The sequence below is a fragment of the Physeter macrocephalus genome, chromosome 19 (genome assembly GCF_002837175.3).
Source record: "Physeter macrocephalus isolate SW-GA chromosome 19, ASM283717v5, whole genome shotgun sequence".
In the NCBI taxonomy this organism is placed as follows: Eukaryota; Metazoa; Chordata; class Mammalia; order Artiodactyla; family Physeteridae; genus Physeter; species Physeter macrocephalus.
In genome coordinates this window covers 56,990,298-57,016,565 of record NC_041232.1, presented here as the reverse complement: position 1 = coordinate 57,016,565, position 26,268 = coordinate 56,990,298, and the positions used below count along the sequence as shown (strand labels likewise).

Sequence of the window (26,268 nt, the reverse complement as noted above, 5' to 3'; positions counted from 1 at the left end):
CTATCTCCTCTTCATTTGTTTGGTCTGGTGTGTTTTTACTTTGCTCCTTCATCTGCTGTATGTTTCTCTGTTTCTCATTTAGCTTAACTTATGTGTTTAGGGTCTCCTTTTCACAGGCTGCAGATTCATAGTTCCCATTTTTTTGTGTGTCTTCCCCCAGTGGGTAAGGTTTGTTCATTGGGGTGTGTAAGCTTCCTGGTGGAGGGGACTGGTGCCTGTGTTCTGGTGGATGAGGATGGATCTAGTCTTTCTGATGGGCTGGACCACGTCCAGTGGTTTGTTGTGAACTTATTATGGTATTAGGCTGCCTCTCTGTTAATGGATGTGGTTCTGTTCCTGTCTTGCTAGTTATTTGGCATGGGGTGTCCAGCACTGGAGTGTGCTGGTGGTTGAGTGGAGCTGGGTCTTTGCATTGAGATGGAGATCTCTGGGAGATCTCTCACCAATTGTTATCATGTGGGCCCGTGCAGTCTCTCATGGTCCAATGTCCAGAACTCAGTTCTCCCATCTCAGAGGCTCAGACCTGACACCTGGCCAGAGCACAAGGACCCCATCAGTCATACGGTTGGAGGATGAGCAAGTCAGAAAAGAATCAGGTTTCTGGCCCTTTGATTGTGGCCAACTTGGGATTGGGCCTCTACAGCTCCACCTCGGCAGTTGAAGTTGCCTCCCCAGTAACTTTGTGGCATTGTTTCTCTATTTTAATTATTAAAAGAAGCTCCTTTCTTTTTTAAGAGTGTCCAGGTTTGGATAATAAACTATATGGTTATCTCTTTAAGAAAAAGTAAACCCAGGAAAGTACATAGGACATGATGGAAATAAGAGTATTGTCCTTAGAGCAAGTAAGTGAGTGACAACAAGTGATCTTAAGCCAGTCACCAATCAGTTGCTTTGGATTTTAAGAAGTTTCCTCTGCAGTAAATTGGGAGACTTAGAGTTCCCCTTTCTACTTTGCTTTTGAAAGTATTAGATGAAACATGCATATAATGGGTTTTGAAAAACAAAATTTGTGTTTTATTGTCAATGTTAATTTTTCAAATCTAATGACAGAAAAAACAAAGCAGCAAGAATGCAGTAAAGGGAGAGGTAGGTATTTTGTCATTAATTTGAGGTTACTCTGGGCTATATGTCTGTGTCAGTGTGATCAAACATTCAAATGTTCCACAAAAAGCCCACTTAATTGTGAAACTCAGAACCAGTAACTAAGAGACAGGATTGTGTGAGGAATCAGAAAGTTTTGGATTCAAGTTCTACATTTATCCTTTATCAGGTGTGTGGCCTTGGGCAACACTTAGACCCTCCTTGGACCTCATTGCTCTCATCAGTAGAATGGGCATTAAATAAGTTGCCTTTGCAGAGTTGAGGTGAAGAATTAAGAAATGTGCATACATTCTCTAACAGATGAAGGTGTTCTGGCACAGGGTAGGAACTCAAAAAAGATTGGTGGCCTCAAAGTCAATGAGACACAGAAATCTTAGTTCATAATAAGTAAATAGAAAAATAAGAACTGAATGTGGTGAATAATAAGTGAAATTTAAAGCTTTATGCCTCAGTTCCCTCTCTTTGATTTTTTTTTGAGATGGAAATTAACAAATATTTTGATGAAGTTGTAATATCTAAAAACATTTTTATCTCACTTGTGATGATAGTGAATGACGTTTACCGTCCCTGTGACAGGAGCCAGGCATATGACAGAAGGCAATTTTTTAAAAGCTGAGCCAGCATACTAAAGCTCAGGAGTCTTTCTCATATTCTAACTTGACAAGAGTTCTGAAATTCAAACATGGAAGATACCTCATTTTCTTGTTAGATAAGAAGTCCAAAAACGAATTCATTGACATATAGTGAGCCTGATGAAACCAGATTATACATTCCAAACTTACTTTAAACATAGCATATCTTTAGCTTGCTTAAACATGCTGCTGGAGCTGAGAATACAAAATGGAAAAATAGCATTGAGTTCAGAGATGGGGAAGCATCTGCCTTTGGACTCACTTGTCATAAGTCACATTTTCCTCACTTGCAGTTACTCCATGGCTTTAGTTTTCATCACAGCTCCACTTACAGATGACCATTGGACATCTTTCCAGTCCTATAGAAAAACTTGGAAATTTTCCATTTGCAAATAAGTTTTGTCTTAATACAGATGAAAGCATCAGGGTGATGTACATTTACTTATGTTTGGTCTCTTGGCCACCAAAAATTTCACAGTGCATTAGAAATATAGTAATAACATTGCACCCAATAAATCCTTTCTAATTTTTCAGTTCAATAATCTTTGTCTTATTTACAGTTTTATAGGTCAAAACCACACAACCCCAAAACAGAAATAAAATACCACACACAAAAGTCTCCTCAACTCCAGCATTCCACTAACACATGAACATGAGTGACTTTTACAAACCTTTTGTTTTGTTTTGTTTTTTAATTTTTCATTTGAAAAGTTAAAGGATTGAATTTGATGGTTATAAGGCTCTAAATTTCTATAAATAATCTGAGACTCACTTAGAACAATATTTATAAAGCTACATCAAGACACTTGGTTTCTTTTTAAGTGAAACAAATTATCTTTGATGCTTGCCTGAGAGAGAATGCTAAGTATCCAAACAGAGTGAAATATATTTGACTTGGCTTTGTTCTGTCACTGAAATTACTTTTAATTATGGCGTGTATCCCATAGTCCAGCCAAGGCACACCCTTTAGATTGTCCATGTCCCTTCCTAGACTGTATACTGGCCTCCCTTGGCTCTACAGGTGCCTCCAAACAAAGACTGATGCACTTCAGGTAAAAGGGGCATAGTCATAGAGAAACAAATCAGAAGACTATTAAGAAAGAAAATCTGAGACTCTGTTTCTAGCTCTCCTGGGCCCAAAGCTCCATTGCTGAGGCCAGTAATGTCTGAAGGAGCAGGGGTCCAGGATGTCCCTCACCCTTCCCTTTGTTTTGCCTCAACTTTGTATCTATACTTGTTTCTGGCCTCTTCTGGAAGTTAGGGTGTGGTAGAAAGTATGTGGAACCAGTAATATTTGACATGTACACAAAATAAGTATCAATGTGGCTTAAGGGAACTTACAAGCTATTGGGGGATGTTGAACATATCCATAAAAACAAATTTTAGAGTTTCTGGAATTCAGAGGTTATAGATTTATAGAGGTTGCAGCGATCAGGAAAGGTTTTCTTGTAAAGATGGGAATTTAGCTATACCTGGAAGGACAACTTGTTGAAGGAAATAAGCAGACCAGGCTTGGGCAAAGATCTAGAAGCAAGAACACACCTGGCAAACAGAGTGGTAAGGGAGAGAAATGTCTCAGTATGTGGAGAGTTTAGGTTTGTAGAGAGCTTAGGTTTGTGCAGAGCAGAGATATGGTTAGAGGAATAAGATGAGGCCAGACTATGATTTAAAATATTAGCCTGGAAGTTTGAAATTAGCAAGTTAAATATTAGCAATGCAAAATAATTATCCACAGTATTAACTTAAGAAACAGAATGTTTAACTGTCCGTGAAGTGCAATATGCTGGGGGTGAGTATGAAATTGGACCTGAATACAGAAAGACTCTTTTCCATTTGTATGCTTTTAGGAGAATATATCTTTTGGAAAGTAAGGAATGTCTGTTTGAAAAACACAAATGTTTTTCACATTGCTTGATGGCAATATTAGGCTGGATTTCCTGATAAGAAGTCAACATCTAGGAAACATTTACCTCACCTGACACAGAAAATAGAAACATAATATTATTTTAAAAAATTCAGTGTCCTAGAAGAAATGATACATACTACCTGCTCTAGACATTATTATTTTAATCTCCAATACAGTCTAGTAAACATAGATTTTGTGCATCTATAGAAATAGACATGATGAGAGGATCAAGATGGCAGAGTAGGAGGATGTGGAGTTTGCCTCCCCCAACAATGCATTAAAAATACATCGACATATAGAGGAATTCTCCCAGAAAACCAACTGGAGGTGGGCATAAGACCTCTTACACAACAAAAAGTGCAAAACCAGGTAGGATGGGAGAAAAAAGACATCAGAATGGGACTAGAGACCCTGGGAGGGATCTGTGAAGGAGGGAAAGTAAATATGGGCAGGACCTTGTCATGGAGAGACCATTTGCCTGATGGGATGTCCACTGGGACAGATAGAGGGGCTGGAGGGGCTGGAGGGGCCTGCACTCTTCTTGCAAGGAGTGTACAAATGCTGGCTTGCTAGACTGGCTCTGATGGTTTCCATCTCGTTGCACTTCCCAGCCTGAAATATGCACTGGACAGAGCTATTAGTATGTGCAGCACATAGGCACTGAATCTCGGGCAGATGGGCCCTGGAAGAGGACTTGGTCTAGCTGTGCAGAGACAGCCTGGAGGGCCTGAGGTGTGTTCTGAACCAAACCTTGGAGCTCATTGCCAGCATGCGCACATCAGGTATGGGTCCACCATCAGAGCACATTATTAATTCTCACACAATGAAAGCGTGTCCAGCAGTGGTGGATTTTGTTGGCGCACACATAGTGCAGCACCACAGAAGAGCACATCTAGGGAAGACAGCCCTTGGACAGGAGTATGCAGTGGTTTGGTTCCTGGTATAAGCACTCATGTTCTGTCAACCCCACACTGCAGCTTAGATCAGGATCTGGGGCAGACAGGTCTTGGGAGAGGCCTGCCACAAAGGCAGTCCAGGTCCAAGGAAGCAGCATGACCACTTGATTCCTGCAACCACAGTGTCCTGGCCTCCAGCACCAGCTTAATACTAGATCTGGGGAAAAAATGAAGAACAGGAAGTGACCTTGGGCTACTTCTGGGCAGAATTGTGGATGCCTGCGCTGTCAATGCATGGGTTTTCTGTGACCATACAAGCCTCTAGCATCAATGCTTACTTCCTTTGGGACAGAGCATGCACTTAAGGCCAACAGAGCCTTATTGAACACAAGCCCCAGGGCTTCTACTCCAGTGACTGGGGAGCAGACCGCACCCCTAACAGGGCTGTGTGAGCCATAGAACAAAGAGGAGACCCCATCCAATATCCAGTGCAAGCTCTGGACACCATAATGCCAATAAAACACTCTATCAAGGGAATAATGGCCAGCACACTTTGAGGGAAAATATGGCTGCATCCATACCAAAAACAGCCCTCACACCAAAAATATTAGACTATTTTTGCTCCTACATAAAAACATCCCTTTAAGATCATAGTAGATAACTGTTTCTCATAAATTAATAGAGACAGAGTTAAGTAAAGTGAAAAAGGAGAACTACTCCCAAGTAAAATAAATAAATAAATAAATAAATAAAAGAAATCCCCTGAAAGAACACATAAGGAAATGGACCTTACCAGTCTACTAGATCACAAGTTCAGAAAGGTAGTAATAAAATACTAAAGGAGTTTAAAAAGATTATTGATAGAAATGCACAACACTGCAACAAGGAACTTGAAACTATAAAGAGGAACCAATAAAAATTAGACAACTCAATTGGCAAGATAAAAACCAATCTAGAATAATAACAGACTAAATAGCACAGAAGAATGAATAAGTATTCTGGAGGATAGAATAATGGAAATCACTCAATCAGACCAGCAGACACAAAGACAAATTTTTTAAAAAAGCAACATATGAGATCTATTGACTAATATAACAGTGCTGAATTATGCATATTACGTGTTCCAGAAGGAGAAGAGAGAGAGAAGGGGATCAAAAATGCATTTGAAGGGTACCTTCAAGATGGCAGAGGAGTAAGATGTGGAGGTCACCTTCCTCCCCACAAATACATCAGAAATACATCTACATGTGGAACAACTCCTACAGAACACCTACTGAACGCTGGCTGAAGACCTAAGACTTCCCAAAAGGCAAGAAACTCCCCATGTACCTGTGTAGGGCAAAAGAAAAAACGAAGTAAACAGAGACAGAAGAATAGAAATGGGACATGCACCTGTGGGAGGGAGCTGTAAAGGAGGAAAAGTTTCCACACACTAGGAAACCCTTCACTGGTGGAGATGGGAGGTGGGCAGGGGGAAAGGTTCAGAGCCACGGAGGAGAGCAGAGCAACAGGGGTGCAGAGGGAAAAGTGGAGAGATTCCCACAGAGATGATTGGTGCCAACCAGCACTCACCAGCCAGAGAGGCTTGTCTGCTCACCCGCTGGGGCAGGTGGGGGTTGGGAGCTGAGGCTTGGGCTTCGGATGTCGGATCCCAGAGAGAGGACTGGGGTTGGCTGTGTGAACACAGACCGAAAGGGGTTAGTGTGCCATAGCTAGCTGGGAGGGAGTCCAGGAAAATGTCTGGAACTGCCTAAGAGGTCAGAGACCATTGATTTGAGGTGTGCGAGGAGAGGAGATTCAAAGCACCGCCTAAAGTAGCACCAGAGAGAGGCGTGAGCTGTGACTATCAGTGCGGACATCAGAGATGGGCGTGAAATGCTAAGGCTTCTGTGGCAGACACCAAGAAGTCTGTGTGCAAGCGCAGGTCACTATCCATAACTCCCCTTCTGGAAGTGTGTGCAGCCCACCACTGCCAAGGTCCTGTGATCCAGGGACAATTTCCCAGAAGAGCATACAGAACGCCTCAAGCTATTACAAGGTCACACCAGCCTCTACCGTTGCAGGATCTCCCCATATTTTATATCCCTTCCTCCCCCATGCCTGAGAGAGCCAGAGTCCCCTAATCAGCTGCTACTTTAACCCCATCCTGTCTGGGCGGGGAAGAGATGCCCTCAAGCAACCTACACACAGAGGCAGGGACAAATCCAAAGCTGAACCCCAGAAACTGTGCAAAAAAAGAAGAGAAAGGGAAATTTCTCCCAGCAGCCTCAGAAGCAGCAGATTAAATCTCCACAATCAACTTGATGTAGCTTGCATCTGTGAAATACCTGAATAGACAATGAATCATCCCAAAACTGAGACAGTGGACTTTGGGAGCAACTGTAGACTTGGGGTTCACTTTCTACATCTAATTTATTTCTGGTATTATGTTTATCTTAGTTAAGTATTTAGAGCTTATCATCATTGGTAGTCTTGCTTATTGATTTGGTTTATCTCTTCTGTTTTTTAATATATATATATAATTTTTTCCTTTTTCTCTTTTTGTGAGTGTGTATGTGTAGGCTTCTTTATGAGATTTTGTTGGTATAGCTTTGCTTTTAACATTTGTCCTAGGGTTCAGTCAGTCTTTGTTGTTGTTGTTGTTGTATAGTTTTTAGGGCTTGTTATCACTGATGGATTTGTTTTTAGATTTGGTGGCTTTCTTCTTTCTTTCTTCCATTATTTTTTAATTACTCTTAATAATTTTTTAATTATTTATTTTAATTATTTTACTTTTTTCATTCTTTCTTTTTTTATTCTCCCTTTTTCTTCTGAGCCATGTGGCTGACAGAGTCTTGGGTGCTCGGGCTGGTGTCAGGCCTGAGCCTCTGAGGTGGGAGAGCCGAGTTTAGGACATTGGTGCACAAGAGACCTCACAGCACCACATAATATCAAATGGAAAAGCTCTCCCAGAGATCTCCACCTCAATGCTAAGACCCAGCTACACTCAATGAGCAGCAAACTATGGTGCTGGACACCCTATGCCAAACAACTAGCAAGACAGGAACACAACCCCCTCCATTAGCAGAGAGGCTGCCTAAAATCAAATAAGTTCACAGACACCAAAAAACACACCACCGGATGCAGTCCTGCCCACAAGATCAAGATCCAGCCTCATCCACCAGAACACAGGAACCCATCCTCTCCACCAAGAAGCCTAGACACACCATTGAACGAACATTTCCTGCCAGGGGCAGACCCAAAAACAATGGAAACTATGAACGTGCAGCCTGTGAAAAGGAGACACCAAAATGAGTAAGCTCAGCAAAATGAGAAGACAGAGAAATATACAGAAGATGAAAGAGGGAGGTAAAACTCCACCGGACTAAACAAATGAAGAGGAAAGAGGCAGTCTACCTGAAAAAGAATTCAGGGTAATGATAGTAAAGATGATCCAAAATCTTGGAAATAGAATGGAGAAAATACAAGAAACGTTTAAAAAGGAGTTGAAGAACTAAAGAGAAAACAAACATTGATGAATAACACAATAAATGAAATTTAAACTTCTCTAGAAGGAGTCAATAGCAGAATAACTGAGGCAGAAGAACGGATAAGTGAGCTATAAGATAAAATAGTGGAAATAATTACCACAGAGCAGAATAAAGAAAACAATGGAGGACAGTCTAGGAGATATCTGGGACAATATTAAATGTACATACATTAGAATTATAGGGGTACCAGAAGAACTAGAGAAAAAGAAAGGGACTGAGAAAATATTTCAGGAGATTATAGTTGAAAACTTCCCTAATAAGTGAAAGGAAATAGTCAGTGAAATCCAGGGAGCACAGAGAGTCCCATACAGGATAAATCAAAGGAGAAACGCAAAAGACACATATTAATCAAGCTATCAAAAATTAAATACAAAAAAAAATATGAAAAGCATCAAGGGAAAAGCAACAAATACCATAAAAGGGAATCACCATAAGGTTAACAGCTAATATGACAACAGAAACTCTGCAAGCCAGAAGGGCATGGTAAGATATATTTAAAGTGATGAAAGGGAAAAACCTACAACCAAGATGAATTTACCCATCAAGAATCTTATTCAGATTCGACACAGAAATTAAAACCTTTACAGACAAGCAAAAGCTAAGAAAATTCAGCACCACCAAGCCAGCTTTACAACAAATGCTAAAGGAACTTCTCTAGGCAGGAAACACAAGAGAAGGAAAAGACTGACTGTAACAAACCCCCCCGAATTAAGAAAATGATAAAAGGAACATACATATTTATAATTACCTTAAATGTAAACAGAATAAATGCTCCAAGCAAATGACACAGACTGGCTGAATGGATACAAAAACAAGACTCATATATATGCTGTCTGCAAGAGACCCACTTCAGACCTAGGGACGCATAGAGACTGAAACTGAGGAGATGGAAAAAGATATTCCACACAAATTGAAATCAAAGGAAAGATGGTGTAGCAATTCTCAAATCAGAGAAAATAGACTTTAAAATAAAGTCTATTTCAAGAGACAAAGAAGGACAATACATAATGATCTAGGGATCAATCCAAGAAGAAGATATAACAACTGTAAATATTTATGCACCCAACATAGGAACACCTCAGTACATAAGGCAAATGCTAACAGCCACAAAAGGGGAAATTGACAGTAACACAATAATAGTAGGGGACTTTAACACCTCACTTTCACCAATAGACAGATCATGCAAAATGAAAATAAATAAGGAAACACAAACTTTAAATGATACATTAAGAAAGATGGACTTTATTGATATTTATAGGACATTCCATCCAAAAGCAACAGAATACACATTCTGCTCAAGTGCTCATGGAACATTCTCCAGGATAAATCATATCTTGGGTCACAAATCAAGCCTTGGTAAAGTTAAGAAAATTGAAATCAAATCAATAATCTTTTCTGACCACAAAGCTATGAGACAACATATCAATTATAGAAAAAAAAGTAAAAAAAATACAAACACATGGAGGCTAAACAGTATGCTACTAAATAACCAAGAGATCACTGAAGAAATCAAAGAGGAAATAAAAAAATACCTAGAAAGAAATGACAATGAAAACAAATGACCAAAGCGTATGGGATGCAGTAAAAGCACTTCTAAGAGGGAAGTATATCGCAATATAATCCTACCTCAAGAAACAAGAAACATCTCAAATAAACACCCTGACCTTACACGTAAAGCAATTAGAGAAAGAAAAACAAAAAAAACCCAAAGTTAGCAGAAGGAAAGAAATCATAGAGACCTGTTCAGAAAGAAATGAAAAAGAAATGAAGAAAATGATAACAAAGATCACTAAAACTAAAAGCTGGTTTTTTGAGAAGATAAAAAAAATTGATAAACCATTAGCCAGACTCATCAAGAGAAAAAGGGAGAAGACTCAAATAAATAGAATTAGAAATGAAAAAGGAGATGTAACAACTGACACTGCAGAAATACAAAGGATCATGAGAGATTACTACAAACAACTATAGGCCAATAAAATGGACAATCTGGAAGAAATGGACAAATTCTTAGAAATGCACAACCTTCTGACACTGAACCAGGAAGAAAGAGAAAATATGAACACACAAATCACAAGCACTGAAATTGAAACTGTGATTAAAAGTCTTCCAACAAAAAAAAGCCCAGGACCAGATGGCCTCACAGGAGAATTCTATCAAACTTTTAGAGAAGAGCTAACACCTATCCTTCTCAAACTCTTCCAAATTATAGCAGAGGGAGGAAAACTCCCACACTCATTCTACAAGGTCACCATCACCCTGATACCAAATCAGACAAAATTGTCAGAATAAAAGAAAACTACAGGCCAATATCACTGACGAACTTAGATGCAAAAATCCTCAACAAAATACTAACCAACAGAATCGAACAGCACATTAAAAGGATCATACACCATGATCAAGTGGGATTTATCCCAGGAATGCAAGGATTCTTCAATATATGCAAATCAATCAATGCAATACACCATATGAAGAAACTGAAGGAGAAAATCCACATAATCAACTCAATAGACGCAGAAAAAGTTATTGACAAAATTCAATACCCATATATGATCAAAACCCTCCAGAAAGTAGACATAGAGGGAACTTACCCCAACATAATAAAGGAAATATAAAACAAACCAACAGACAACATCATTCTCAATGGTGAAAAACTGAAAACATTTCCACTAGGATCAAAAACAAGAAAAGGTTGCCCACTCTCCCCGCTATTATTCAACACACTTTTGGAAGTTTTAGCTACAGCAGTCAAAGAAGAACAAGAAATAAAAGGAATTCAAGTCGGAAAAGAAGTAAAACTGTCACTGTTTGCAGATGACGTGATACTATAGATAGAGAATACATCCTAAAGATGCTACCAGAAAACTGCTGGAGCTAATGAATGAATTTGGTAAAGTAGCAGGATAAAAAGTTAATGCACAGAAATCTCTTGCATTCCTATACACTAATGATGAAAAATCTGAAAGAGAAATTAAGGAAACACTACCATTTACCACTGCAACAAAAAAGAATAAAATACCAAGGAATAAACCTACCTAAGGAGGCAAAATAACTGTATGCAGAAAATTATGAGACACTGATGAAAAAAATTAAAGAGATGGAGAGATATAGCATGTTCTTGGAGTGGATGGATCAACATTGTGAAAATGAATGTACTACCCAAAGAAATCTACAGACATATATGCACTACCAAACATTAAAAAAGATAGCTAGAAGGAAGCAGATATCTTCATAGAAGAAGCATGGGGTTGGGGTGTTCCCAAACAAGATGAACCCAAACAAACCCACACCAAGACACATCATAATTAAAATGGCAAAAGTTAAACAGATGTTACTAATGGCAGTGGGAGAAAAGCAAGGTTCAGTTAGAATGGAACCCCCATAAAGCTATCAGCTGATTCCTCTGAAGAAATATTGCAGGCCAGAAGGGAGTGACATGATATATTCAAAGTCCAGAAAGGGAAAAAAACCCTGGAACCTAGGATACTCTACCCAGATAGATTATCATTTAGAATAGAAGGAAAGATCAAGAATTTCTCAGACAAGGAAGAGTTAAAGAATACAGCAGTACTAAACCTAACCTAAAAGAACTATTGAAAGGTTTTCTCTAAATAGAAAAGAAGCAAGAATCTACAGGAAAGGGATAATCACAATAGGAAAGGCAAATATATAAAAGAATGGAAGATCACTTAAATAAGCTGGAACATATATTAAAAAATATATATGTAATAGCAATTAGAAGCACAATCAACAGCAAATGGAAAAATATGAAAATGTAAAATAGGACATCAAAATAACAAACAAACAAAATAACAAAGTGTGGGTGAGAGTCTGGTTCAATGCAATCCCTATCAAACTACCACTGGCATTTTTTACAGAACTAGAACAAAAAATTTCACAATTTGTATGGAAACACAAAAGACCCCGAATAGCCAGAGCAATCTTGAGAACGAAAAATGGAGCTGGAGGAATCAGGCTCCCTGACTTCAGACTATACTACAAAGCTACAGTAATCAAGACAGTATGGTACTGGCACAAAAACAGAAATATAGATCAATGGAACAGGACAGAAAGCCCAGAGATAAACCCACGCACATATGGTCACCTTATCTTTGATAAAGGAGGCAAGAATATACAGTGGAGAAAAGACAGCCTCTTCAATAAGTGGTGCTGGGAAAACTGGACAGGTACATGTAAAAGTATGAAATTAGAACACTCCCTAACACCGTACACAAAACTAAACTCAAAATTGGTTAAAGACCTACATGTAAGTCCAGACACTTTAAAACTCTTAGAGGAAAACATAGGCAGAACACTCTATGACATAAGTCACAGCAAGATCCTTTTTGACACACCTCCTAGAGAAATGGAAATAAAAACAAAAATAAACAAATGAGACCTAATGAAACTTAAAAGCTTTTGCACAGCAAAGGATACCATAAACAAGACCAAAAGACAACCCTCAGAATGGGAGAATATATTTGCAAATGAAGCAACTGACAAAGGATTAATCTCCAAAATTTATAAGCAACTCATGCAGCTCAATAACAAAAAAACAAACAACCAAATCAAAAAATGGGCGGAAGAACTAAATAGACATTTCTCCAAATAAGATATATAGATTGCCAACAAACACATGAAAGAATGTTCAACATCATTAATCATTAGAGAAATGCAAATCAAAACTACAAAGAGATATCATCTCACACCAGTCAGAATGGCCATCATGAAAAACTCTAGAAACAATAAATGTTGGAGAGGGTGTGGGACAAGGGAAAACTCTTGCACTGCTGGTGGGAATGTAAATTGATACAGTCACTATGGAGAACAGTATGGAGGTTCCTTAAAAATCTCCAAATAGAACTACCATATGACCCCGCAATCCCACTACTGGGCATATACCCTGAGAAAACCATAATTCAAAAAGAGTCATGTACCAAAATGTTCATTGCAGCTCTATTTACGATAGCCAGGACATGGAAGCAACCTAAGTGTCCATCAACAGATGAATGGATAAAGAAGATGTGGCACATATATACAATGGAATATTACTCAGCCATAAAAAGAAATGAAACTGAGTTATTTGTAATGAGGTGGATAGACCTGGAGTCTGTCATACAGAGTGAAGTAAATCAGAAGGAGAAAAACAAATACCGTATGCTAACACATATATATGGAATCTAAGAAAAAAAAATGTCATGAAGAGATTAGTGGTAGGACAGGAATAAAACACAGACCTACTAGAGCATGGACTTGAGGACATGGGGAGGGGGAAGGGTAAGCTGTGACGAAGTGAGAGAGTGGCAGGGACATATATGCACTACCAAATGTAAATTAGATAGCTAGTGGGAAGCTGCCGCATAGCACAGGGAGATCACCTCTGTGCTTTGTGACCAGTGGGAAGCAGCCACATAGCACAGGGAGATCAGCTCAGTGCTTTGCGACCACCTAGAGGGGTGGGATAATGATGGTGGGAAGGAGGGAGACGCAAAAGCGAAGAGATATGGGAACATATGTATATGCATAACTGATTCACTTTGTTGTAAAGCAGAAATTAACACACCATTGTAAAACAGTTATACTCAATAAAGATGTTTAAATAAATAAATAAATGAATAAACAACAAAACAAAACAAAAAAGAAAACCAAGGTAACCACAAATAAAAAAACATACAATAGACTTACAAAAACCCAAAAGAAAGGAACTCAAATGTAATATAAAACTATCAAACCACAAAAAAGAAGAAATGAACAAAGAAAAACTACAAAATTAACCAGAAAACAAATTTTAAAATGGTAATAAGTATATAACTATCAATAATTACTTTAAATATAAATAGACTAAACACTCCAATTAAAAGAAAACAGTGGTAGATTGAATAAAAAAAAGAACCTACAATAATATGCTGCATATAAGAGACTCATTTCAGGGCAAAAAAGACATACAGATATAAAGTGATGGGATGGAAAAAAGATATTTCATGCAAATGGAAATAACAAGACAGTAGGAGTAGCAATACTCAAAGTCCATAAAGAAAGATGAAGACGCACATATAATAATAAAAGGATCAAAAACAAAAAAGAATAGTATACTTGTTAACATATATGCACTTCACATAGGAACACATAAATATATAAAACAAAAACTCACAAACATAAATGAAGAAATTGACAGGAAAACAAAAATAGAAGACTTCAACACACCACTGACATCAATGGACAGATGTTCCAGACAGAATGTCAGTAAGGCAACAGAGATCCTAAATGGCACAATACACCTGTTGGACTTCACTGATATCTCATTACTTCAAAAAAAAAAAAAAAAAAAAAACAAAAAAGAAAAGAAAGAAAAAAAGAATAAACATTCTTTTTAAGCATGCATGAAATAGACCACATACTAAGACAAAAAACAAGTATCAACAAATTTAAGAGAATAGAAATTATTTCAAGTATCTTCCCTGACCACAATTGTATGCAACTAGAAATAAACCACAAGAATTGATGGGGGGAAAAAATGAACCCATAGAGGTCAAACAACATGCTACTAAAAAACCAATGGGTCAGTGATAATGTCAAGGAGGAAATCAGAAAATACCTCAAAACAAATGGCAATTAGAACACAACTCTACAAAATATGCAGAAAAAGCAGTTCTAAGAGGCAAGTTCATAGTGATACAGACCTTCCTGAAGAACCAAAAAAAATCTCAAACAACCCAACTTATCACCTAAAAGAATTGGAAAAAAACAGAAGAATTAAAATGTAAAGTCAACAGCAGAAGTAAGGAATAAAGATCAGAGAGGAAATAAGTGAAATGGAGATTAAAAAAATAGAAAAGATCAGTAAAACTACGAGCTGCTTTTGTAGAAAAGATAAACAAAATCAACAAACATCTGGCCAAGTTCACCAAGAAGAAAAGAAATAGGACCCAAATAAACCTAACAAGTAATGAAAGAAGAGAAATAACTACTGATACCACCAACATATGAAATATCATAAGAGAATACTATGAACAGTTATATGCCAACAAATTGGACAACATAGAAGAAATGGACAAATTTCAAGAAACAGATAATTTGAACAGACCAATCACTAGACGTGAAATAGAATCTGTAATTTTGAAAACTCCCTGTAAATAAAAGGTCAGGATCAGACGGCTTCAACTTAGGAATTCTACCAAACATAGAAAGAAGAACTTATACCAATCCTTCTCAAACTATTCCAAATATTGAAGAGGAATGAACAATTTTGAACTCATGCTACAAGGCCAATATCACCCTGATATCAAAATCAGACTAAGATATCATAAAAAAGAAAATTAGAGGCCAATATCTTTGATGAATATAGACAGAAAAATTCTCAACAAAATATTAGCAAAACAAATCCAACAATAAATAGAAAAGTTCATATACCATGATCAAGTTGGATTCATTGCAGTGTCACAAGGATGGTTCACCACATACAAATCAATCAATGTGATAAACCACATCAATAAAAGAAAAGACAAAAACCATATGATTATCTCAATAAACACAGAAAAAGCATTTAGTAAATTTCAACATTCATTCATGATAAAAATTTTCTCCAAAGTGGGTATAGAGGCAATATATCTCAACATAATAGTGATTTATGGTAAGCCCACAGCTAACATAATATTCAACATTGAAAAGCTGAAAGACTTCCTGCTAAATTTAGAAACAAGACAAAGATGCCCAATCTCACCACTTCTATTCAACATGGTATTAGAAGTGCTAGACACAGCAGAAAAGAAAAAGAAATAAAAGGTATCCAAATTGGAAGGGAAGAGGTAAAACTGTCACTCTTCACAAATGGCATTATACTCTATATAGAGAATTCTAAAGACTCCACACAAAACCTATTAGAACTAATAAATGAATTTAGCAAGGTAGCAGGATACACGATTAATATACAGAAATCTATTGCATTTCTTTACACTAACAACTGAAATATCAGAAAGAGGAAGTAAAACAAAACAATCCCGTATAAAATCAAGAAAAAGTAAAAAGAGTAAAAGAAAAACTAGAAATAAACTTAACCAAGGAGTTGAAAGACCTATATGCTGAAAACTATAAAACATTGGTAAAGACAACTGAAGAAGATTCAAAGAAATGGAAAGATACCTTAAGCTCTTGGGCTGGAAGAATTAATATTGTTAAAATGGCCAAACTACCCAAAGCAATCTACAAATTTAACACAATCCCAATCAAAACACCCATGCCATTTTTCACAGAACTAAAACAAATAATACTACAATTTATGTGGAAGCACAAAAGGCCCCAAATTTCCAAAAATATCCTCAGGAAAATAAACAAAGCTGGATGCATAACCCATCCTGACTTCAGACTATACTACAAAGCTACAGTAATCAAAACATGGTATTGGCACAAAAGCAGGCATATAGATTAAAGGAGTAGAATACAGAGCCCAGAAATAAACCCACACACCTATGACAAAGGAGGCAAGAATGTACAATGGACACAGTCTCTGCAGCAAGGGGTAAAGAGAAAGCTGGACAGCTACGTGTAAAACAAAATTAGAGCATTCCTTCACACCATAAACAAAATAAACCCCCAATGGTTTAAATACCTAAATTTAAGACAAGACACCATAAAATTCCTAGAAGAAAACATGGGCTAAACATTCTCAGACATGAATTGTAGCAATATTTTCTTAGGCCAATCTCCAAAGGCAAAAGAAATAAAAACAAAAGTAAATAAATGAGACCTAATCAAAATTAAAAGCTTTTGCATAGCAAAGGAAAACATAAACAAAATGAAAAGACAACATATGGAATGGAAGAAAATGTTTGCAAAGGATGCAACCAAAAAGCGGTTGTTATCCAAAATATACAAACAGCTCATATAATTCAATATCAACAAAACATACAACCCAACCAAAAAAAATAGGTAGACGACCTAAATTGATGTTTCTCCGTAGATGACATACATATGGTCAACAGGCATATGAAAAGATTCTCAACATTGCTAATTATTAGAGAAATGTAAATCAGAACCACAATGAGGTATCCCCTCACCACAGTCAGAATGGCTATCATCAAAATGTGTTCAAATAATAAATGCTGGAGAGGGTGTGGAGAAAATGGATCCTTCTTATACTGTTGGTGGGAATGTCAATTGGTACACCCACTATGGAAAACAGTATGGTTGTTCCTTAAAAAGCTAAACATAGAGCTACAATACAATCCAGTGATCCCACTCCTGAGCATATATTCAAAAGAGATGAAAACACTAATTTGAAAAGATACATGCAACCCAATATTTATAGCAGCATTATTTACAATAGCCAAAACATGTAAACAACCTAAGTGCCCAACCAACAGAACATTGGTTTAAGAATATATATATATATATATATATATATATATATACAATGGAATATTACTCAGCCATAAGAAAGAATGAAACATTGGCATTTGCAGCAACATGGATAGACCTAGAGAATATCATACTAAGTGATGTAAGTCAGAGAAACACAAATATATGATATTACTTATGTGGAATCTAAAAAATAATACAACTCAATCTATATAAAAAACAGAAACAGTTTCACAGACATAGAAAACAAACTTATGGTTACCAACGGGAAAAGGGAGGGGAGAAGGATAAATTAGAAGTATGGGATTAATAAATACAAACTACTATACATAAAATAGATAAGCAAAATAGATTTACTGTATAGCTCAGTGTATTATATTCAATATCTTATAATGGAAAATAATCTGAAATACACATATATATATGAGTCACTTTGCTGTACATCTGAAACTAACACAATTGTGTAAATCTACTATATTTCATTAAAAAAAGTAATGAACATTATGACAGGATGGTGTGCACAATAGCCATAAGATAAGTGAAGGGCTATTAGAGAAAAAAGGCTTGCTATGCTGCTCATGTCACAATTTAAACCCAAAAGGTGTTACATGAATCATTATAGTGTAAGGCTAGTTAGTGTTCAGCAATGGACCAGAACTTGATTCTCCTGACAATACAGTATTCTCACTAAAAATGTAATAAAGATGAAACAGATAGGATATCAAGTTACAACAGGCCAAAGAAACTCAACGTGAAGCAGTTTTTCTTTGGGATAGAAGCTCTCCGACAACAAAATGTCACAGAGAAACGTGTTCAAAGGGGGCTTCCCTGGTGGCGTAGTGGTTAAGAATCCACCTGCCAATGCAGGGGACACAGGTTGGATCCCTGGTCCTGGAAGATCCCACATGCCATGTAGCAACTAAACCCATGTGCCACAAATACTGAGACTGCACTCTAGAGCCCATGCACCATAACTACTGAAGCCCGCACTTCTAGAGCCCATGTTCCACAAGAGAAGCCACCTCAATGAGAAGCCCGCACACTGCAATGAAGAGTAACCGTCGCTTTCCACAACTAGAGAAAGCCTGCATGTATCAACGAAGACCCAATGCAGCCAAAAAAAAAAAAAAAAATTCAAGGAAATGCTTTGGCCATCTTGTCAGAGACATGAATGAAGAATTTCTGCCCCAACTGAGTTTGAACTAGATACTATTAGCTACTGTAGGGGAGTAAACTTGTCATCCAAAAATGTCTCTTTGGCATGTGGATTATTTTGAGTTGAAAAAAATCAAGGCCCAAAAGTCTCAGGAAGAAACTTTGATCTTCACCCTAACTGACTAAGGAATATAGATAGAGGAACTGTTCCAGGAAAGGAGCTATCACCATAAATGACTATAGTATGAACTGAGTGTGGTAGACAGGAAGGAACCTAAGAAAGTCTGTTAAAATTCCTCTCTATGTCCCATTGTCTCTGTATGACCCAGCAAAATTTGTTTACAAACATTTGCTTTTGTATCTCCATGTAAATTGCCTTCCTCCCCTTTGAGTTCCCAAACCACTACCCCCAGCTTCCTCTTTTGGCTTTAAATGAAGATGGCATATAAGGTGAGGATTTCAGCCATTTTGGAGAGTTACTCAGCTTTTCTGGGTCTCTCCCATGTATACATGTTATTAAATTTTGTTTGGCCCTCTCCTGTCTAATGTTAATTTAATTCTTAGACCAGCCAGATGAATCTAGAAAAGTAGAGGATAACTTCTTCCTCTCCAACACTACCCTTCCTTATTCAATATTATAGAATCTTACCCCTTCTTGGGGTAAGATTCTATAATAAACATCTACATATGCAAAAGCAGAATTTTGTCGTCTCAACAGCTGCCTGTAGAAAGCACTCTTACAGGTCTTCTTTACTTCTTGTCATCCCGTACCTGGGCTTTCTCTAATAGTATTTGTGAAAAAGCAGAAATTATAGGTCATATCAGATTTGACTGAAGATTTTAGATTGAGCCTCTTAAAAATAAACTACTAAACCTTTGATGTTATTTTGAAAATTTAATGTCCTATTGTCTACTACAAACTGGCACTTGTCCATTGGCACTTGCCATCTACCTCTACAAGGATTAAATCATGTGCTGCTGCAGCTGCTGACTTTTAACACCAGCTGAAAGGAATTCAGGGTGGATGGCAGAAATGAGGTACTCTGTGCCCTGGGAAAAACTGGCAGAACAATTCTTCAGATAGATATTTTCAGAAGACGATTTTATGAGCCGAGTTCTTATATCTCCTCATATCTAGAAAAGCACTAAAATCCTTCATGGTGACATCTGCTCCTCGTGACTAGCAGTAACCTTCACAAGACTAGCAGAAAACTTCTGCAAAAAATATGTGCTTGATTTCATGTACTCCCCCTTCACCAAAATCACATATATACTGACATTTCTCCCTGCCTCTTTAGAGCAGTTTCTCAGAGATATCTGACACGCTGTCTCCCAGGTTATAGTCCTAATTTTGCCCCAAATAAAACTTAACTCACAGCTCTCATGTTGTGATTTTTTTTAAGTCAACACTCTACAAAAGTAATTCATCCTATCTATGAATATGTCCATACATGCATCTCAAGATGTGTGTGTATTTGTATGGCAGAGCAGTCAGTAGTTCACAGGCTGGAGGCAGACAGACCCCTTGCTTTGGATCTGGGTTTTTATCTGGCTTTTTATCTGGTTTTTATCTGCTTTCCACTAGCTGAGCACAGATTTCAGTGCCCTCCCTTTGTAAATAAGATGGCATTGTTTGTCTCAGAGAACTGATGAGAGGATTAAAAAAAAAAAACACTTTATGTAAAGATTTTAGAATGTCTGAAAAGTATTAAGAACTCAAATGGTTAGGATAATTTTTATTATCACTCAGGAAAAAAAGATAAAGTCCAGCTGAGCCTCCATGTGATCCAGTAGCTCAGCAAGGTACTCAAGAGTTGCAGCAAGAAGGAGTGAGAGTCTACACTCTAAATTCTGGATTTCCCTTAGTTTTTAACTATGCCCAACCTTTTCTGGTTACAGGAATCTTTCCTGCCTTCTTTAGAATCATGGCTACAGATATTTCTCCAAATATCTACAGGGCTTGTTCTTTTACCTCTTTTAGGGCTTTAATCAAATGTTATCTTCTCAAAGAGACTTTCCCTGATGACTGCCCCATTCTCAACTTTGGGTCTCTCCTTAGCACTTACCATAATCCAATATGATTTATATTATTCTTTTCTTTTTTCCTTACTGTCTATTTCTTATCACCTTATCCCCTCCCCCCACCACACAAACCTAATTAGAACATAAACTATGTAGGGTGGGGATTTTGTTTTTTCTATTCTGTTTACTGCTGCTGTATCCCAAGCTTGACATATAGTATATGCTCAATAAATACTTATTTACTAAAAAAATATCAATTTTAGGGAAAGAAGGCTATAGCTATGCAGCTCAAGTAGAAGGGCATCTCATAGCCACCTTAATTGAACTGTAGAAATCAGAGTCAGCACTTTGGAGACTGTCCTATTTCTGCCACTATCCTGTATATTTAGGTTTCACTATTTCAAGCTCTTTATAAGGAAGAAATAATAAATTCTCAGAATCCAAATAATGTGAAGCTGTAAGTAAAACAATATAAAGCAGAGGAAATGAATAGAAGTTAGATATGATCAGAAAAAGGAACCTTTCTAGGAATGCCAACAACACTCTAAAGTCAGATCTATGTTTAATTGTCCTTCATCTCAGCTCATTTCTGTTGAATTGGTTTCATGTTAAAAATGATGCTCACTATTGCAGGATTTTGCAAATATCATTTTATTCACTAAAGCCAAATAGGAAATGAAGTTTGGATTTATACAAAATCACTTTCAAAAAGCCCATTTTCTCCCCTTTCGTTTATGTCTAGCGCAGTCTGAAAAAAGCTAAGGCATATTGATGAGACTGACAGAGTTCTTAGACAAAGTGCAGAGGGGGAGACAGAATGAAACTTTGTGGCAAGAGGTGAGGAGGCAGCAATTCTGAATGATGATTCCAACCACAATTCCAATTATGATTAAATTATGTTGAAAATAATATGTATGTATATTAAGGCTGAATAACTGAATGCTTTAAATTGTGTGCCTTAAGGCAGAATTCAATTTAATTTCCTATAAAAAGTTAGTCTTTTAAAAAATAAGATATGTATGTATTGAGTATGCTCAAGACTGGCTATATCAAAGCATCTTACAGTTTCTGAACTAGTTAAACATTAACATTTACAAAGGAGTCAATTTCTTGTAAAGGAATTTATTCATAGACACAGAAGAAAAGAAAATGTCAGCAAACTGTTGTCACCACAACCCCTGTTCATAGCCCTTCATGAGAGGACAAACTAATATTTTATTGCTTGTATCATATAGATTGGTGTGAAGGAATGCATTTTTCACTGGTAATGTTGGTCAAATTACAAATAAAAGAGGGAGAGGAAATTGAAAATTAAATATACTCAGGGAATATGTAAGCATGATTACAAAACATGATATATTGGTGTTTGAATAACAACCACAAAACTAAGAATGATAAATAATTTAAGACATTTTGGTGTTATGTCTTAAAAAGAGCCTTAAGGCACAAAACAATAAGGGACAATGCACAGTTCTGGATAGGATCCTAGTTTAGACAAATTACTATGAAGCACATTTTAGGAATCACTGGGACATTTTGAAATGAGTCTGAATTTTAGATAAAAGAAACATTTACTGAAGGGGAAAGATGGAAATTATTAGCTGAAATAGTTGTTATAAAACAGTATGTACAGTGTGCTTTAATTTTTGCTTAAAAATACATACACAAATTGGAGCCAACATTCCCTGTGTCCACCAGGACTGACACTAAGCAATGGGTGGCTGGGTTGTCATCTGACTAGGAAGTCAGTGGCATTAAATTCTGTCAATTATGCAATCCCTTTCCTTTCTCTTCAGATAATTAAGCACGGACCATTGGAGAGTCCAACACATACATCACACTTCTATAAGTTAGAAATAGCAATTTACTACTCTAAGGTCACTTTAAAAATTCAGATACTTATAGTATCTGTTAAAACATGACAAGGGGGTGGTGAGTAGCATAGTGTAGAAAGAAGAGGGGACCGAAGTGTAAAAGAGGGACTTGCAGAGAAGCACCATGCTTTATTCTTACTCTCCATAGTGCCTAACCCCTAGAAAGTGCTCAACAAATGTGGAAAGAAAAAATAAGTGGATGTGAAAATATTTTTTTCTTCTACCTTTCTTTTTTCTATAGTATTAATTCCATTAAGAGATTAATTACTTACCACCATGGAAGATATGGGAAGATGCAAAGAGCCTGAGAAAATGAGATTCAGAATAAGCAGATGTAATGTAAATACAGAGATTTTGAGAAGGTAGGGTTTTGTGGAAGAAACCAGAATAGGGGAAGAATTCCCAGTGTCCTCTGACCAAAATCTAGATGACCAATTCATCTTGCTAGTTGGCTGGAGTTGATGACTAACTTGCTAACTGATTGTTTTGTTTTTCACTGTAACATTAGGGTTGTAATTTCCTGAGGACTTGAAGGGCTTCCTTCCATTTACCTCTAAAAGTGATGTTTTATTTCCTTTATGCAATTCTGTAATAGACATAAAAATTTCAAAAGAATTCTTAGCCCTAAATAATCGGCTGAATTTTTAACTCTGCCAACAATATTAGGAGCAGATTGATCTGGAAAAAAATTTGGAAGATAGATCCCAGCTCTGGAATTTTCTCGATGAATTGCTGAGGAATAAAACTACCAACAATTGGAATATGTAGAGGTATGAAGAAATATTCTGAAAACTGAAACTTATTTTGATAATTGTCTGATTTGAAGGGAGACTAAGTGTATGAACAAAAAAGGAACAGGCTATCCCAAACCCACCCTGTCATGTTTTGAGTAGTAGACACATTTTACAATCTGGTGAAGTTTATAGAGCCTCTCCTCAGAATAATGCTTTTAAACACATAAAATAAAGGAGATGAATTTGCAAAGGAAACCAATTATATTGAAATACATTTATCATAGTATTAATAAATGTGATACAGTAATGTAAATGCTTCTTTAACATATTAAATAAGATTAACCAGAAGGAAAAATAACTGCTGTAATTTCAAAGTAGTGATAATCATTAGCGATACCTTGGGTTCTCTGCATAACTTGCAGATGATTTGAAAACTGTCTTTTCTATTGGTGATGAAGTCATAGGTACTGTTAGTAGTACTCCAGTTGGTTGACTATATGTATAATGGAACAAATGACAACTGTCAATTAGAGGTTAGTTAAAAATAAATATGTTCTCTTTTTGTTCCATTCAAATACATAGACCCAGTAAATTGAGAACCCGTGATCTAGTTGCATTTATTTAGACCCATCCAGGGATAATACTATAGGTTAGAGTGTAAATAAAAATATAAGACTCTAATAATTCAGAGTTCTCAAATAAAATTAAAACTGACTGCAAGGTAGATTTGAAGAAAAGGACCTTTAGGAATTTTTAAAATATTTACTTCCAAATTTCAGAGGAACTGAGCCGTTAAAGCAAGTCTCTAGATTAGAAATTCTCATTCTTCGAACATGCAATGGAATAAATTTTACATGATCTCTATCATTCAGATGGAGGAATCCAGAAAAGTATTGAGAAAAATAAACATTTTTATTTGAAGTGATATAAACCACAAGAAAATCTATTATTCTTATTATTTTCTACATTAAGTTGCTTCAGAGGCACTTTTTATACAAGTGTAACAAGAAAAAGTTAATTACAAGATCCTTCACAGCGTTTAAGTGGTGGTGAAACTGGCTGTATATGAAAAATAAACTGATAAATATAAAACTGGCTTGTAGTTGCAGGAAGCATGTGGACTGCTATAGCAATACCCAGATCTGTGGGCAGACATTTGACTGGATTACTGCTGTATTTCTCACAGCCATTATCATTCTGTAAAAGGGTTGCTTGACAATTGTAATATCCCTTATATTCCTAAATTCCACTGAAGCTGCCTTTAGAAATGTCATCTCAATTGCAAAACCAAATTATGGATTTTTACTGGCTTCTCAAATTTACCACTGACCTGACCACCATGACACTATGTAGCCAGGTTCTCTATAAATCTCTCTGATGACTGTCTCACTCATAGGCTCACTCATAGGCTCCCCTATATTTTAATAAAATAATAAACATAAAACACTAAATACTGGTGTTCTCCATGGTTCTGCTATTGCCAACAGCTTCTGTCACTATACAGTTTCCCAGAGAAGCCATATAGTCTATGGAGTCAGATTTCCTGAGCTTCTTTCTGAGACCCAACCCTAGCTAGCTTTGTGATCTTGGGCCAGATCCTCTCTTGACAGCAATTCTCACTTTACTGGTCTGTAAAATGGGGATTTTACTAGTATTTAGTCCATATATTTGTTGAGTCTTAAATGAGATAATTCATTCAAAGGACTTTGGAAAGAGCCTAGCCTCCTGTAATTGATTAATAACTTGCACCTATCTTAAACATCAGCAGATTGTTCAACTATTAAATTTTTGAATCTTAAAACTGTATTTCTAAGCCATAGCTTTTGCCCAAGTCTGAGATTTGTATATTCATCTGTCAATAGAGTCATGTATCGGGTAGCCCACAGGCCCTATACTCCCAATATGTCAAAATTAACTCATCATTTTCTCTTCAAGGTTTTTTTAATCTCATTATAATCTCATTCTCAATTGGTAGATACATCTAAGCTGGAAAACTTATTTATCCTTGACTTCCTCCTTTCAGTCATGCCCTGTGCGTAGTCAGTATTCTACTGATTTTACCTCTTAAATGTAATTTTTTTCATTCTGTTATCTATTATCACCCGTGTTCTAGCCCAGGGACTCATCACTTGGGATAATATTAGAATAATCTTCTATCTACTATCCCTATTCCTCTTCTTAGAGTTATCTTACTAAAATATCAAGTAAACTGGGTCATCCCTCATTTCCCATTCCCTAAGAGCTCTCCATTGCCCATAGATAAAGCCAGTGTCTTAACAACAATTTACTACAACCACAGGGATTAGCTGCTGTTTACACTACCAGTTTGATTCCCTAATATCTGCGGCTTCAAACTTTTCACTTTAGCAACATCAAAGGAATGTCTATTCATGCTGTTTTTTTTTTCTTCAAGGGCCCCACCCCTGACCCTACAAACATGCACACACACACACACTCACTCTCAAACTTAAACACAATTTCAATGTACTGTTTAACACTTAGCTTAGTCATTTAGTCTTCTCTGGCCTCCATGCTGGGTTAAATGCCACTTCTCTGTCAATCTCTCTACCATTGGATATTCATATTTTATTATTTTTATGAGTCAAGGACATTTTCCTCAACTAAACCATGAACTTCTTTATGGCAGAACCATGTATTCATCTTTTTTTCTCTGACACCTAGTATCTAGGTGGAATCTAAGGGATTAGATAAATATTAGTTGATAGAATAATCTAATGAACAGGAAAGTTCCCCAGTATCTCTTGAGATGAAATTCTCTAGAATAATTCTTCTAAAGTGACAATTTAATTGTGCTTTTAAACTTTAATGGCTCTACATTGACTATAAGAGAGTGGCCTCTTAAATTGGGGATTACAGGTCCTTGCTATCAGGGAATGAAATTTCTCTATGGATTTTCTTCTTAATTATACAAATTCATTTAAATAACAATTAATAAATCAATATAAGCATATTCTGGATCATTCTGGATGGCCACTTTGTAATCCAGACTTGCCACTTGGTTTTAGTTCATATGCTTACACTTTTATTACAATGGTGATACTTCAAG

The 26,268-nt window shown here is 36.7% G+C and overlaps 1 protein-coding gene across 1 annotated transcript in view; it reads left to right on the top strand.

Annotated features, from left to right (window-relative positions):
* The window catches only part of RIT2 (Ras like without CAAX 2), a 586,108-nt gene that overhangs the window by 64,216 nt on the left and 495,624 nt on the right, over window positions 1-26,268 (top strand). The window contains 1 exon segment of the mRNA XM_024120486.1: window positions 1,249-1,270. Within this exon segment, the coding sequence (XP_023976254.1) occupies window positions 1,249-1,270 (22 nt within the window).